This window comes from Myotis brandtii, unplaced genomic scaffold (assembly GCF_000412655.1).
Source record: "Myotis brandtii unplaced genomic scaffold, ASM41265v1 scaffold422, whole genome shotgun sequence".
Lineage (NCBI taxonomy): Eukaryota > Metazoa > Chordata > Mammalia > Chiroptera > Vespertilionidae > Myotis > Myotis brandtii.
In genome coordinates, this window is record NW_005366171.1 from 1749139 (window position 1) to 1765911 (window position 16773).

The following is a 16773-nucleotide window of genomic DNA, read 5'->3' on the forward strand; positions in this document are numbered from 1 at the left end:
CACAGAGGGGAAGACTGACCTGCAGGAACCCCACTTCTTCTGGGGGTCAGCAAGAGGCCTCAGTGTGGGGGTTTTGTTGAAATTCTGTTTCTTGGAAAACTCTAAAAACTCCTGTCCCATCTCTGTTCTAAGGCGAAGGTGACATTCTCAGCCCGGCTCACACTGAAAGCTGGGAGCACGCGGCTGAGGCTGCCCAGCGGCTGCAGAAGGGGAGAGGGCAGAGGGGAAGGACGCACAGGTCTTCCGCATCACCAGGTAGTCTCCGCAGTCGTCCTCTATGGGCAGGAAGATCTCGGGGACCACGATCAAGATGCGGCGCTTGGGGGGTGGGTTGATGGTCCACGTACACTCGGTGTTGGCTGGGTAATTGCCTGGGTAGTTCGGGGACTCAATGTACCCGGTGAAATCCCCCAGCTCCCCTCCACATCTTCTGTCTGGGAGAGGAAATAGGATGAGTCAGGAAGGCACAGCCCAGCCTTCGCTCTGTAACAGCACCTGCAGCTCGGTGAAGAGAGCCATCAAGGCCCGGGGCCTGGAGAGGACACCATCCCAGGATGAGTCTGTCCCTTCGTGCCCAGGACCCCGCTGGGAGCCCAACTACACCAACACCCTCCAGAGCTCCTGGCACTGCTCTCTCACTAACTTGAAAGTGCTCAAGGTCAGGGGCAGGCATTCATCAAACAAAAGGGCAGCTTTAGGGCTCATATGTGTTGTTCACCACGTGCAAGTGCCAAGGGAACCATGACACAGAACTCCCAGGTCTGTCAACACAGGGAGAACAGAGCGAGCGGCTCAGCAGAGAGCTGACCCTTCCCTAGAGGTCTCTGACGAAGACATGACAGCCGTTTCTTTCTCCTTTCCCTCCGGTTAAGGCCACGTTTTATTTTTAAGTGGGAAAGAGAATTCCAATTAGCTATCGGTCGGTATGGGGCAGGCTGAATACTCACGTCTGGCACCAAAGGCAAGAAGCATACACACTTTGCGCTCGCACACACACACCCACACACACACACACACACACACTCACACACACACCGCCCCCAGGTGGACGTGCACTTGCCCTGGGTAATCAGGACTAAAGGCCTTAGAGCAGCGTTTCTCAACCTGTGGGTCGCAACCCCTTTGGGGGTCGAATGACCCTTTCACCGGGGTCGCCTAAGACCATTGGAAAACACATATATAATTACATACTGTTTTTGTGATTAATCACTATGCTTTAGTTATGTTCAATTTGTAACAATGAAATTGGGGGTCACCACAACATGAGGAACTGTATTAAAGGGTCGTGGCATTAGGAAGGTTGAGAACCACTGCCTTAGCGAGAGACCTACTTTTACACTGGGTTATGTTTGTGGAGCCATCAAAGTCAGTCGTAGTATTTCCTGGACAAGAAACACAATTGTTTTTTCCAAATTCGGGCTGATATGTCCCCGCCGGGCAGCGAATACATCGGTGAGTGGTGGTGTTGTAGAAATGTCCAGGTGAACACTGAACTGTGGGGGCGGGGAGAGTGGAGGGAATGAAAAACAAACAAGAAAAAATACTATTTTCATCCAGTGCAACATAAACAGTTTCACAGTTAGTGTAATATTTTTTTACCCCAAAGGAAGTACTGCTTTCTTACTAAGCTGGGGCTAATCAACACTCAATTCCCTAAATAGCCAGCTTGGGTGGGACTTGTGACTCCTGTCGCTGAGAAAAATGCAAAGGGAGCAAAGTAGGGGTGTCTCCTCAGAGTTTATGGTCCATGCAGAGCCCGGCAGAAACAGGCACATGTGTGAGTGCTGAGGGTGCAGAACTGACACCGGGTGTGGAGTTGGGTTCCTGCAAGACGCAGCAGGAGTGGGGCTCGGGGGGAAGTGGGGTGCAACTCTAGGATGGGGTGCTGAGATATTGGAAGGCTGGGAGGAAGGAGCCGAGGAACCCATGTACACCTGCTCATCTCTCCCTGCTTGTCCCTATAGTCAGCCCTGTCTGAAGGGGCCCAGGTGGCTAGGGGGGACTGTGTCTAGGGGGTTCCCATGCTCCCTGCACATCTGCGGGGGTGAATGGAGCAGTACCCGCCCCGGGCCACTGGGGCATCACACAGGGCACCCTCTGGGCTGGGCTTGATTGGAGCTTTATCAGACTCCCATGGTTCTCAAAGGGGAAAATCGGTTCTGGAAAAAGGCAAGCCAGGTCCTCACCTCTGGTTTCACAGTCCTGGAAGGAAGTGGCTCCCAAGTGTTTGGTGGGGAGGCCTCCCCCACAAGAGAAGCAAGAAGTACGGCCGGCTTCAGGCTGGAATGTGCCTAGGGCACAGAGCTGGCAGGGTGCAAAGCCATCTGCAGAATATTCGCCAGGTTGGCACAGACCTGGGGGACCAATGACCCTGGGTGAGCAAGGGCCTGGGTCAGACCCTTTCCCATCTCTCTGCAATGAGATCAGACCTTAGGCAGGCCTGCCGGTGCTGACCTCAGCTCCCACCTCAGTGAGGAGCCCATCCTGCCCTGCTGCCTAACTTGAGCAGGTAGCCTGTGAGTGCCTGACGTTTACACTCAGGGCTACACAGCACAGAGCAAAGATGGAGGCCAAGGAGCCCAGTGCCAAGTGCTTCCAAAGGATGGAGCAGGCTGGGTGTGCTTCAGGCTTAGGACTGCATGGAGCTCAGGCCCCGGCCATGCAGGAGCCCAGAGAGAGGGTTCTCTCAAGTCAGTGTGCTTATTCGACTCAGAACGACACCCTCACCCAGCCGATTACACCCCAGTGACAGTTTCACCAATTATATTTACTAAATCATATCTCCTTACCCTGAGGTGTGTCCTGTTTTCCCAAAACCCAAGCAACCTCGTCCACAGTGACAGAGGGACCCAGTGGTCTTTACTTTAAGCACCTTACTTTATTATTTTTAATTTATGACAAGAAGCACTGTCATAAACAAAAGGATTCCTAAAAGTATATGTTCCTTAAGAATTAGCTTGTCATGGGCATGATGCAATAAAAATCTGTTGTCTCTTGTATTCCTAACCATTAATTTTCATGGTTGTCTTTCTACCCATGAGTTATAGATACAATGGCATTTAACAAACAGACCCCCAAAGGGGGATCTGGAGTCTGGCAGACCTAGTGTCTGATTCCAAATCCTCTACTTCTTGTCTGTGTGACCTTGAATGAGTCACTTTAACCTCCTAAAGCTGTCGTAGTGATACAACCATATGGAAATTCATGTAATACACTTAGCATGATGCCTGGCACGGGTAAATATTCAATAAATGTTAGCAATTAATATTATTACCACTAATGTGCTTATTGCTATAAATATGTCTTAATAAGGTCACATACGAGTGTGAACAGATGCCCCAAGGTGCCTCTCTATCAGCTTTGCAGTCAGTTCTAGAGTTTCTTAACAGGTCAAAGTTATGGTAAGAGTAACCCTCAACCCGAGGACCTGATTTTTAAACCAAAAAAGGATCTGCCGTTGAGTTTGGAGTCGTTCCGGTGGGAACTAAGCTGGTTCTGGGAGTCGCTGGAAGGAGAGGCAGGGGCTGCGGGATCCCTACCAATCGCCATGTCAGATCACACCTTCCATTTGAGCCCAGTGCCAGTACCACTGGTCTTTCTTCCATTTAATGAAGAGGAAGATGTTTACTAATAAAATAAACAGGAAAGAAGCCCATGAAACCTAAGTGAGCTTGGCTCCAGGAAACATTTTATAAGAGATGATTAAAAACTCTTCATAGAAATTTTTAAAAAATAACCAGATGGGTACCTTTAAAAAATCAATACACTATAAATTTGAGACCAAAGCTGGAAAAAGAATGAGAACTACTGCCCTAGCCGGTCTGGCTCAGTGGATAGAGCGTCAGCCTGCAGACTGAAGGGTCCCAGGTTTGATTCCAGTCAAGGGCACATGCCCAGGTTGTGGGCTCATGCAGGAGGCAGCCGATCAGTGATTCTCTTGCATCATTGATGTTTCTATCTCTCCCTTCCTCTCTGAAATCAATAAAAATATATTTTTTTAAAAAAGAATGAGAACTACTTTCTCTATTTTAGCACTTTCAATAGTCCCTACCATTGGGCGATCACTGAGGTCTGCGGGTATATTTACTTACAGTGAATGAAGCATGCAATTGCAATGTTTACACCTTTTTTTTCCTGCCAAGGTATCCTATCAGATCTTCATTTGTTTATTCAGCGGAGCATCTCTCAGACTGTGTCAGGCACTGGAAAGCCAATAAGGAACTCATAATGGCCCAGCTGCAGAAGTCCAGGTGCTGTGTGCACTGTCCCTACTGAAGTGCACCTCACCTTCTGTCTGAACAATGACACTGGAGACTGGAGGAGTAAGAAGGGTCAGGCGAATCCTTACCTCCACACTCAGACACATTCCAAGCGTCTGGGGTCTTCAGGGTCCTGGGATTGTCTGGTCTTGGGCATGGCTCACATGTGACCTGTCCTTCCTCATTTTGGAAGGTTCCATTCGGACATAAAATGCAGCGTTCTTGTGATCCATCATAATAAGTCCCAGCCCTGCAACTGACTAGCCAAAGGGGGAAACAGTCTGGTCAGTGAGGGGACAGAGGCCAAGGAAGGACAATGTGAATGCTGGAGATGAAGGAAAACAGATGGCATTGACCACAACCCCCCCTATACGAACCCCTGAATACAGAATGTGCAGCACCTCTGGGTTCTCTGTGCACACCCCCTCCGTCACGATCCCTGTCACCCACTGTCAGAGGCATTCGCAAGTCCTCTCTCCCCGTGAGCTCCCGGGCGGGGATCACAGTGGCCCTAATTATCTTTGAGCACAAGCACTTGCCAATTCTCCCTACTTCATAGGGCTGCCACTAGAAGAATAATAAAGTTGAGAATCATTCACTGAACATAGGCATAGTAATGGGAGAGCAGAGAAGAAGGTGCTTTTACTTCTGACTGGTGCCATCCTAGAAGGCTCCCTGGAGGAAGTCACATTTGTGTTGGGCCTTGAAGGATGAGTAGGATCTCCCCCCAGGTAGGAAAAGGAGCAGGTTGTAAAGATTCGCTCGGGACATAGGAGAAGAGAGGGAAGAAAGAAAGGTTGGGAATAGGTTGGAAAAGTCCTTGAGTGCCAGCCATTTGGATTTGATTCTGCAGGTAAAGCAGCCATGGAAAGGAGAGGAATACAACCAGAAGCTCTGTTCTGGAAAGCTCACTCTCTGGTGGCTGTGGGGCGTGATCTCAAGGGCTTACAGATAACTCTTCGGAAGAGCACAGATCATATTTATAATACAAGTGGTACGTTACAAAGAGCAAACCCTTGTCAGTATCTCCTGGAAGAATAAACTACAAGGAAATTAATAAACTATGCTTTTGATTATAGTTTTGGTGATGTTAGTTAAATGTGGATTTATATCTTATTTTAGGATATGAATGTAAAGTGAATACACTACATTGAGTTTCCTAGTATAATACTCAAACACCATCATCATCACCATTAAAATAACCTTCCTAGTGACTAGATTTGTTCAGTATTTACAACCTACTAGACACCATGCCCAAAGCTCCACGTCCATTATCGCACTTCTTCCTAAAAACAACGGCAAGGAGCTAGGTGCTACTGTGAGCTCCATTTTACAGAAACAGAGACGTGGGGACCTTAAATAATTTGGCCATGTTCCCACAGCTAGTCCGTGAAATGCACCTAAGGGGAGATCAAGAGCTTTGAGTTTAAGGGAGAAAAGGGTTGTTTAACAAAAATGCAGACTGAATAACAATTCAAGATGTTGTCAAGGATTCTCTATGGGGCGTTATGGGAAGTTTGACTGGAATAAACACATTCTAATTTATACTTAAGATATTAAGAAATAGAAAACAAAATATCACATGATAAAATTAGTTATTATACCTCTTGAATGTCTGTAAGGGGGAATATCTGTTTTCATTCTCTTACCAATGCAATCCGCATATATACTTTTAGGGTTAAACATGACAGAGTTCTTTATTACAGCAATAAAAATGTCTTTTCATTCTTCACTCCATAATTTTTTTAAAAAATGAGGCTTTTAAAAAATCATACTAAGCCAAAAGAAGCCACATTTCAAATATTATTTTTACACTTAAATGTAATCAATCAATAAGGTCTACTCTAAAGGCTAAGTCTTAATACTTTTTTTATATTGTTTGGATTTTCTTTTACAATAGTCACATATCATTTAATTTTATGAATTTTTTAAAAATATTAGAAGTGAACCAAACTTTTGCTTTCTTGGCAAGCAACAGTATAATGAGTATGCTGCACAGCTCTGTGGCAGGCCGAGCCTGTCACTCCAGACTTATTCTCCAAATGCAGCCCTACTGGATAATGATTTCCATAATGACTCTTGTTTCAGCTCATCTCCCCTGAAAAGCTGGGTTGAATTATGTAGTAAGAATAGATGACTTTTTATTCTGTGTCCCACCTGACTACCCGAATGGCCACAGCAGGCCAGGAAAGGGGAGCATAATCCCTTCACACCTCTCACAAGACAACTGTCATAAAGATGGGCAGAAGGTAAATAAAACCTAGTCTGCCTGGAACCCCTGGAGCCCAAGCCATTTCCTGTTGGAAACAGTTGTTTCCACAGCACTCACTCACCTAAGGGGAAAGTGCCCCTCTGATGGCAATGACTGCCACAGCCCCATTAATTATCACTGCCAGTCAGTCAGTAGGTCTGTCCCATCCTACATCCTCTGGCAGAAAATGGATCCCCTCCAGGGGCGGACAGCAGTGACCCTGGCTGTCACTGAGAAGAGGGGCTCCTGCTGCTCTGGGTGTCCAGCTCTCCTTAGAACTATTTAACCCCGCCCCCCTCCCCAAAGCCTTTTCACGCTTACATTCTGAGAAACCTCACAATAGCCCACATCTGTTGCAATTTCTCAACTGAGCAGAGGGCTGAGGAATGCCCCTTGGGTTGCCCTGCGGAAAGAGGGCACCAGTTCTTTTCTCTCCAAGTGAAAGGCCTGCTTCCCATAAACAAACTCACACTGTCACTCACAGCTTCCATTTTCCTCCCAGCGAGAAAGACCTACAGAAATAACTCATGCCAAGCACCTTCCACATTCACTTGTTTCTTTTCACAAGGTAAAAATGAGCTCAGCACTAAAAAGTGATTCCGAAATGCCATGAAGAGACGCCCGAAACAGCTCTTTGCAAATGTGCTGATTGCAAATGTGCTGAAGATCTACCTGAAGAGACCTCACTCACACGTTCCAGTCGGTTCTCTTCTCCTCCAGCAGCCAGCTTGTTTGGCTGCCCCAGACAAAGGAGTCAATTGCCCCCAGAACACTTCGAGATCGCAGCAAAGCTTTTGTGTGTCTTCAGTGACCATTAAAATCCCATCCCCAAATCCCACACAGCTGTTTTCTCCCTGTCTTCAAAAGAAAAACACAAGCAAGCTTTTCTGATGCAAAAGGGAGAGACCAGCGGGACCAGGATTAATGGCGACAAAGAGGCCTGAAGGCTTGCCCTCTTTTCAACACTACCGCCTGTGAGGGTTGCAGGCTATGGGCAAACACTATGGTGTCTCTGTGGCTAAGACGGTGAACCTAATAAAAGAGGTCAGTCTCTAGCATCTGACTGTTTTCTGAAGCATCACGCCTTGACTTCTGAAGGAAAGCCACAAGCAGCCCACGGGGATTCCCAGGGTGACCGGGGCTGTGCTTTGTCACAGCTCGGGGCCAGGGTGCTCTAAGCAGTGCTGGGGCCTCAGGATCCGAGTTTGAACGGCTTTTAAATGAGACTCTCAGGATAACAGGAGCAACCGCTTGGGGCTTGATTTGTCATGTCTGTCCAGGTTTCTGGTGTGTGCTCAGGTTTGCAATTTGAAAACATTCTTAAAGTTGGGGCAGAGACATGAGCCCAGCTTGACGCCTGCTTTCCTGGCTGGGTCTCCCAGTGCATGCTATGTTCTCTTCGTGCCTAATTAACTGGGGCTGAGGTTTCACTTCCTGCAGAGTGCCTCTTTTGCCCTCAACGTAAATATTTCCCCAAAGATTTGCCCTTTGTCCTCTTTTTTCTTAACATTGAAAACTACCCTTGGGATTTTATTTGTTGCTACTCTGAAAATTCATTTACGCTTTCATTCAATTAAATAGTTACTGAGCACACATGCCTTTATAGCCAATTAATATTTGACAAAGGAGGCAAGAACATACAATAGGGTAAAGATAGTCTATTCAATAAAGGGTGTTGGAAATATTGGACAGATACTTGCAAAAAAAATGAAACTAGACCATACAAAAGAATAAACTCAAAATGGATTAAAGACTTAAAAGTTAGACTCAAAACCATAAAAATCCTAGAAGAAAATATAGGCAGTAAAATCTCTGACATTTCTCACAGCAGTATTTTTTTCTGATACATCTCCTCGGGCAAGGGAAACAAAAGAAAAAATAAACAAATAAGACTACATCAAACTAAAAGGTCTTTGCACAGCAAAGGAAACCATCAACAAAATGAAAAGACAACCCACTGCGTGGGAGAACATATTTGCTGATACATCTGATAAGGGGTTCATATCCAACATTTAGAAAGAACCTGTAAAACTCAACACCAAAACAAACAAACAACCCAATTAAAAAATAGGCAAAGGACCTGAATAGACACTTCTCCAAAGAGGACATACAGGTGGCCACTGGACATATGAAAAAATGTTCAACGTCACTAATCATCAGAGAGATGCACATCAAAACCACGATGAAATATCACCTCACACCTGTCAGAATAGCTATCATTAATAAATCAACAAATGACAAGTGCTGGTGAGGATGTGGTGAAAGGAACGCCTGTGTACTATATTGTGGTAATGCAGATTGGTACAGCCACTGTGGAAAGCAGTATGGAGTGACCTCAAAATTAAAAATGGAACTGCTTTATGACCCAGCAATTCCACTTCTTGGAATTTATTTGAAGAAATCTGAGACACTAATTTGAAAAAATATATGCACCCCTATGTTCATTGCAATGTTATTTACAATAGCCAAGATTTGAAAGCAACCCAAGTGTCCATTAGCAGATGAGTGAATAAAAAAGCTGTGATACATTTATACAATGGAATACTTCTTGGCCATAAAAAAGAAGGAAATTTTACTGTTTGCGACCCCATGGATAGACCTGGGGAACATTATGTTAAGTGAAATAAACCAGTCAGAGAAAGACAGGTACAAGCAAAATAGAGACAGATTCACAAATAGAGAGCAGGCCTGCTTGACAGCTGTCGGGGGTGGAGGTAGGAGGAAGCTGGGTGGGGGTGGTGGAGGAATTGAGCATAAAAGGGGGGAAAAAGAGAAAAAATTTATGGACATGGATAACAGTGTGGCAATTGCCGGGAGGAGGGAGAGTGGGGGTGGTTCGGAGAGTATAGGGAGATAAATTGCGATGGATGGAAACTTGACTCAGGATGGTAAACACACAATACAGTGCACAGAGGATGTGTTGTAGAATTGTACACCTGAAACCTGTATAATTTTGTTAACCTGTGTCATCCCAATAAATTCAATAACAAGGAAAAAAAACACTTACAATGATTATGTGCAGGGCCCTGCTCTAGGAGCTGGAGATGCAGCAGAGAAGACAGACATGGCCCTGCCCTAAAGGGCTCTCATTCTAGTGAAGAATACAGACAATAAATGAGCAAACAAATAAGTATATAGTAGAATACTTACTAGTGGTAAGTGTGATGAAGAGAATAATAATAAAAAAAAAAAAACGGGTAAGAGGGGAAGACAAAGAGTGGTGGGGGTGAATTTGTGTGTGCCATAGTAAAAGAGTAACCAGGAAAGGCCTCTCTGAGCAGAGACCAAAGGAAAATAGACTTGCAAAGGCCTTGCCTAGTAGCAGAAAGGCCAAAGTAGCAGTAACACAGTGAAAGGGGCAGGGTGGTGGTAGGAGATAAATTTTAAAAAGCAAGCGAGGGCCGTATCACATAGGTTCGTGAAAATCATGGTAAAGGCATCGGAAGTTTAAGTGTGTTGGCAGTTTGGATGGGGGAGTGACACGATCTGACATGTTTTTAAAAGATCTTCTGGCTGCTGCTTAGAGAGAGACTAAAGGCAGGCAAGGGTGAGGAGAACAATTCAGAGCCTGTCACAGCAGACCGGGCAGGAGATGGTGGTTTGGAACCCAGAGGTAATCATGGACGAAAGTAGTTAGATTCAGGATATAATCTGAAGGCGGAGCTGAGGGATTTGCTAATGGGTTGGATGGAGAGCATGACAGATTGAGAGGTTGAGAGGTTTTCAACTTGAGCAACCGGGTAAATAGAAGTGCCATTTACCGAGATGAAACAGGCTTTATTTGGGAGAGAGGGAGGGGGATACAATATTTTGTTTAGATGCATTGAGCTTGAGATGCTTGTTTGACATGCAACGTTGATATTAAAAAGGCCTGGGTTGTACAGCTGATCTCCAAGGTAGAATATTACAACTCAGGAGTTTCAGGATGATCCACTGGTTGTGCGCAAAACACGTCCACATCTACGGATATTAATTTTTGCCTCAAAAATAATAAGAAAGAAAGGTTTGCCCAACCAGTGTAGCTCAGCAGTTGAGTGTCAACCCAGGAACCAAGAGGTCACCAATTCAATTCCCAGTCGGGGCACATGCCTGGGTTGCGGGTTTAATACCCAGTGTGGGGTGGACAGGAGGCAGCCAATCAATGATTCTCTCTCTCATCATTGATGTTTCTATCTCTCTCTCCCTCTCCCTTCCTTTCTGATATCAATAAAAATATTTTTTTTAAAAAAGAAAGAAAGGTTCACTGGGTTAGTAAATGGTATAAGATTGGCCCTCAGTCAGTACACATCTCCATGAGTCAGAGACACAGGAAGACACATGGTCTTCAAGAACAAAGAGGCATTCCACACTCTGGGGGTGGGAGGTACTGACTGATTCACTTCTTTCCAACATAGTGAGAAAAATCACAGTGAAACTATGCCTGATTGAATAGATTTCCAGATTGTATTATCTAGTTTCAACCAAACTGTCACAAAATAAAAGGCACAAAATAAAAAGTGATTCCTGTAGAAACCTGGGGGGAAGGTAGCACCCATGATGTAAGCACGGTGAACGACAGGGCGGGGCCAGGGCTCGCACAGCTTTCCTCCTAGTGCTCATTCTTCTTTTTTAAATCCTCACCTGGGGTTATGTATTGTTGTTTTTTAATTGATTTTAGGGGGTGGGGGGAGGGAGAGAGAGGGAGAGAGAGAGAGAGAGAGAGAGAGAGAGAAGCGTCAGTGGGAGAGAGAAACATTGTTCTGTTGTCTCCCATATGCACCCTAACCAGGGATTGAATCCACAACCTAGGTATGTGCCCTGAATGGGAATCGAATCTGCAACCTTTCGGTGGATAGGATGATACTCCAACCAACTGAGCCACACCGGCCAGGGCCTAGTAGTCATTCTTTGTCAAACTACATCATGGTACAGAAACAGTAATGATTTAATCAGATCTGACAAAAGTTGAGCCAAAATACTAGCAATTAACAAAAAGACTGCTTGAAAAATGGAGTTATGACCACTACTGTTAACAATGAACCTTGCCAAATTGTAAATACGCTACCTTAAGACGCTAGCCAGCTATTGAAAAATTTTATTTACTTAATGTGTATTTCATACTTCTGTCTTTATAATGGACATAATATATTGGCCAACAGTATAGTGTAATGTCTAAACAAGTAAACATTCATAAATTTAAAAATATTTTACTGCGTGTGTGCGTGATAAAAAAAAAATGTTCTGGAATAGAGAAATCCCTAACTCAAAACAGGCCAGAGCCAGAGAGGGAATTCTGGAGTCACCAGCAGGTGGTGGCATTTAAAGCTATGGCACTGGATCAGGTCTCCTAGGAGAGTGTGAGGATAGAGGAGGGAGATGGAGGACTAAGCCCTGGGGTACCTGATAGTGAAAGGTCAAAAATTAGAGAACCGGCGTAGAAAATAAAAAAAAGGGGCAGCCAGTGAGGCAGGAGGAGAACCAGACATGTGTCTGAAACCCATGAGAAGAAAGTGCTTCCAGAAGGGAATGACTGGCGGTATCTGAGTGAGTGTTGGCAACTGGATTTGGTAACGTGAAGGTTGTTAGAAATCTTGGAAAAAGCCATTTTACTGGTGGGGTTGGAAATGAAAACCAGATTGGCTACAGTTAAGGAAAATATTGGAGGAGAGGAAGCAAAGATAGTGAGTTTAGACTTTTTCAAGGAGTTTTGCTCAACCTGGGATTAAAGAATCAGAGAGAAGCATGAAGTCAAATGAAGGTGTTTGTTTTCTAAGACAGGAAATAGGTTTGTGTGCTGTTGGAAATGATCGAGTGGAAAAGGAGAATTCAGAGATCGGGGTGGTGGTGTGTGGCGGTTCACTGGGACAATAGCAGGAGCAACATTCTCGAGAAGGTGAGAGAGAATGGACTCCAGACCCAAGCAGAGGTAGGAGCCTTAGGTAGGAGCATGGGCTGTTCTTCGATTTTAACAAAAGGCAAGTCAGAGCATGTGTAGACAGACGCAGAAGGGTCGGTCTGGACATGGAGAGAGGAAATTGTTTCCCTAGACTCCCATTCCATCTGGAAGTCTTGTTACAACTTAAATTCAACTCGCCTAAAGGGAATGCTTCTCTTTCCTTCCCTGCCCAGTCCTTCCTACCCCTCTGGCTTTACTCTTTTTATAAGTGCATCTCTACCCTCCCCGTCACCAAGACTCCCACAGTTGGAGTCCAAACACAGTTATCATCCCAGACTTCTCCCTTCCCCACTCCATCAGGAGCTGCAGCTTCCTACAGGCGTGTCCCCTTTGTCCACCCCTACTCTTCATCCCTATGGCACCAGTGTCCTGTGATCCTCACCATCCCTTATGCAAGTTACTGCAAAAACCTCCCAGCGGTTTCCCTTGCCTTCTGTTCCTCTCTGCCTCAGCTCTGTTACACCATCGCATTCACCTTTCCAACGTGCTTCTTTGATTGCTTCTCTCTCAGGCCCAGAGGCCTCTTTGACTTGACTCCCTGCACTTCTCTCAGTGTCTTCAACTCAAAACTCAGTCTGTAGCTTCCTTTTCAATATCTGAGTTTGTTCTTTCTCATGCCCTCTCAAGAGCCCATTTTTTTTCTGCTTTTCCTATAAATCTTTTCTGATTACTTCTTCCCCAGTGATCACATTCATCTATCTATTCAACCAACCCACAGGCTTTGTTTCAGTGCCTCCTGCATATGAAACAGGGCTGGGTGAGATGAGTGACATATGGGAAGTAAGTGCCAGGATCAGAGGCCAAGTCAGAAATCTCTGAGTTCACCCCAACACTTTTCTCTTCTTTGCCCCCAAGTCAATAATATATCACCAAATGCTGCTTATAGTTCCTCTAAATATTTCTCTAACCCATTGCTTCTTTTCTACTCCATCTACAGCCTTCATGTTCTCAATACTTCTTATCAGAAGCATTCAAAATCTCCCAAAATGGTTTTTCAGACTCCAGTCCTGACCCCCAATCCAGCCAGAGAAATTTTTCTAGAATACAGATATGATCTGGATGCTCCCTGGCTAAATCCTCTAATGGCACCTTGCCACCTACAGAGACAGTCAAGGCTCCTTATTAACATACTAGAGGCCCGGTGCACGAAATTAGTGCACAAGTGGGGGTTGTCCCTCAGCCCAGCCTGCACCCTCTCGCAATCTGGGACCCCTTGGGGGATGGGATTCCTGCGGATCAGGCCTAAACCCACAGTCGGACATCCCTCTCACAATCCAGGACCGCTGGCTCCTAACCGCTGGCCTGCCTGCCTCCCTGATCACCCCTAACCACCTCTGCCTGCCTGCCTGATCACCCCTAACCGCCTCTGCCTCAGCCACCACCGCTGCGGCTTCATCTGGAAGGACGTCTGGAATGCCGTCAGGAAGGTCGTTTGGCTGTCCAGTCTAATTAGCATATTATGCTTTTATTATTATAGATTCATGGTCTCTCATAACTTGCCATGCTTTCCACACCAGCCTCGTTGCCCCCCACATCCTACCCTGCACTCAGGCTTAGTAACACTGAAATGCCAGAACTCCCTGTGCACATCTTCCTGGTTCTCATTCCCTAAGGCTGTTCCTCTGCTTCAATACTCCTCTCCACTTACGGGTCCTATGCACATTCTTCAAAACTCAGTTCCGGCTTCCTCTCTTTGGAAATGCTTTTGGGCTCTTCCCTGGGAGGGCTAAGTGTGACCTGAGGGACGGTGTCATATTTATCCAGGCCTCCTCAGCACCCGCCACAGAGCTGGCCCATGGAGGGCTCTCCGTGTGGGTGCAGTCTGAGTGAGATAGTCACAGGGCACAGGCTGATCCAGGAGAGCTGAGTTTTTAAAGTGAGAGAGTTGGGACATAGGCTCTTGAGTCAGATCTGGATTTGAATCCTGGTTCTGCCACGTACTTGCTGGGTGACTCTGGGTAAATGGTTTACCTCCTTCTGCCTTTGTTTCTGTATCTGTAAAAAGAGCATGGTCCTCCTTCCCACTTAGGTCGTACCTCAAATATCACCTGTTCTGAGAGCCTTCCCTGAGTACCCTGTGGAGATAACCCCTCTGGCCCTCTCTGTTTCATTATCTTTATAGCACTTACAACTTTGGAAATTATCTTTCTTCTTTACTTTGTATTGTCCTTCCCTCTCTGTTGGATTGCAATAAGAGCAGGCCCCTCACCCATTATATTCTCATGCTTTATCCCAAGTTCACAGAGTGGCACAGAATGGTATCTCAATAAGTACTGATTGAATTAATTTTTCCCAACTGCTGCAGAAGAAAGCTACAGTTGTTGAAAGCAGAATTAAACGTTCCTAGTCTCTCAAGAACCCAGGCACTAAAATACTTCCCCATTTCTCAGTTGCCTGGATTGTGTCTTTTAAAAATCTCAAGTTTTAAGAATACTCAAGTAGAAAAATATATAGAGTAGCAAGTATATTTCTTTTTAAAAAAATATTTTTATTGATATTTAGTGAGAAAGGAAGGGAGAAGGAGAGAGAAAGAGAAAGAGAAACATCCATGTGAGTGGAACATCCATCGGTTGCCTCTTGCACTCCCCCCACTGGGGATTAAGCCTGAAATCCTGCCATGTGCCCTGACCCAGATTTGAACCAGCAACCTCTTGGTGCATGGGAGAACACCCCACCAACTGAACCACACAGGCCAGACCACAAGTATATTTCTTAATTTTTTTATGAAAGGATAAATAGCTCTGAACAAAAAACAGCTAGAAACCCATGTCATCATTAATTCTTCTTTAGCTATTAAGGACTTTATGAATTATTATGGAGCTTAAGGAATTTGTTCTTTGGAGAATATAACTTCTGTCTCTTTTTTCCCATCTTGCTAAAATTGATCACAGATGGTACAAAGGTCACCTGCAGAACAGGCTGTCCCAAAGTCCTTGAATGCCAAATTAATGAGACTTTGCTATGTAAAAATGACTATAAGAAAGTATTTAATTGGTCAGAAGTGACTGTTCTTTGATGTAACTTGGGACTTTAAATTTTATTTTTTAAGTGTTATTAGAAAAAAAATAATTCCGTGGAAAAATAGGCAAAAAATATGGATATTTTCAGAACTAGAAATCCAAATGGTCACAGATATATGACAGCATGCTCAGTCTTACAAATAATCAAAGAAAAACAAGCTAAAATGACTTCATCATTTTTGCTTATCAGATCTGCAAAAATGTAAAAGATCAGTTACAACTGACCCATGTTAGCAATGATGTGAGGCAATAAGCACTCAATTACAATGTTAGAGGGATATATATTAGTATGATCTTTTTGGAGAGTAACTTGGCAGTATCTATTAAAGTTTTAAATATGCATTTCCTTTGACCCAGCAATTGTACTTCTACAAGTCTCTCCTTCAGAAATATCGGCCATGTGCACAAAAAAAGACTACCCATTGCAGCATTGTTTGCAATTTAAAAAATTACAAATAATTAAATATCCACCAATAGGGTGGAAATAGAGGGCTATTTGGTATGGTTAATAAATATTGGCGTCTTTAAAAAGGACTAGGAAGCTTTAAAAGAAGTAAGTTAGCCTGGCCGGTGTGGCTCAGTTGGTTGAAGCATCCTCCTGTGCACGAAAGGGTCGTGGGTTCAATTCCCGGTCAAGGCACATACGCAGGTTGCATTCAGTCCCCATTTGGGAAGCATATGAGAGGCAACCAATCAATGTTTCTCTCTCCCTCTCCCTTCCTTTCTCTCTAAAATTAGTAGAAACATATCCTCAGGGAAGGAAGGAAGGAAGGAAGGGAGGGAGGGAGGGCGGAAGGAAGGAAGGAGTTAGCTCCTCTATTAGCATGGAAAGATATAGTGATCTAATCTAGTTAAAAACAGCACATAGCACTATTCAAATTACACTAATATATTTTTAAATGTTTTTTTCACACTATACCTATATTCTATTTTCAACAGAGCAGCCAAAGTTGCCCTTTAAGACATAAGTCAGAACTCTGTGACTCCTCTGCTCAAAGTCCTTCATCGGCTTCACTTTTCAGATTCAAAGTCCGTGGTCCTCACCACCATTCATTCCCCGGTGACCTGCTCTTCTTCCTTCTCCCCTCCCTCAGCCCTCATCAAGCTGGCCTTCTTTCAAATGCCTCAGGGTTTGTGTATTTGCTGGTGCCTTTGCCTGGGACTTCTCCTAGATATCCCCATGGCTTGCTTCCTCCGTCCTTCACACCTCTGCCCAAGTGACATTTTGCAAGACCATAGTCTACATTTTGGAGAGTATGCGCCTCCTCACTCCTCCCCGATGCCCTGGCTCTTTCTATTACAGTTCAC

At 44.9% G+C, this 16773-nt stretch overlaps 1 protein-coding gene across 1 annotated transcript in view; it reads right to left on the minus strand.

Annotated features, from left to right (window-relative positions):
* SCUBE2 (signal peptide, CUB domain, EGF-like 2) overlaps positions 1–16773 on the minus strand; it is a 73987-nt gene that overhangs the window by 9134 nt on the left and 48080 nt on the right. The window contains exons 17-20 of the mRNA XM_014545898.1: positions 4349–4519; positions 2187–2354; positions 1332–1493; positions 237–434 (exon numbers count right to left, since the gene is read on the minus strand). Of these exons, the coding sequence (XP_014401384.1) occupies positions 237–434; positions 1332–1493; positions 2187–2354; positions 4349–4519 (699 nt within the window). The remainder of the gene's footprint in view (positions 1–236; positions 435–1331; positions 1494–2186; positions 2355–4348; positions 4520–16773) is intronic.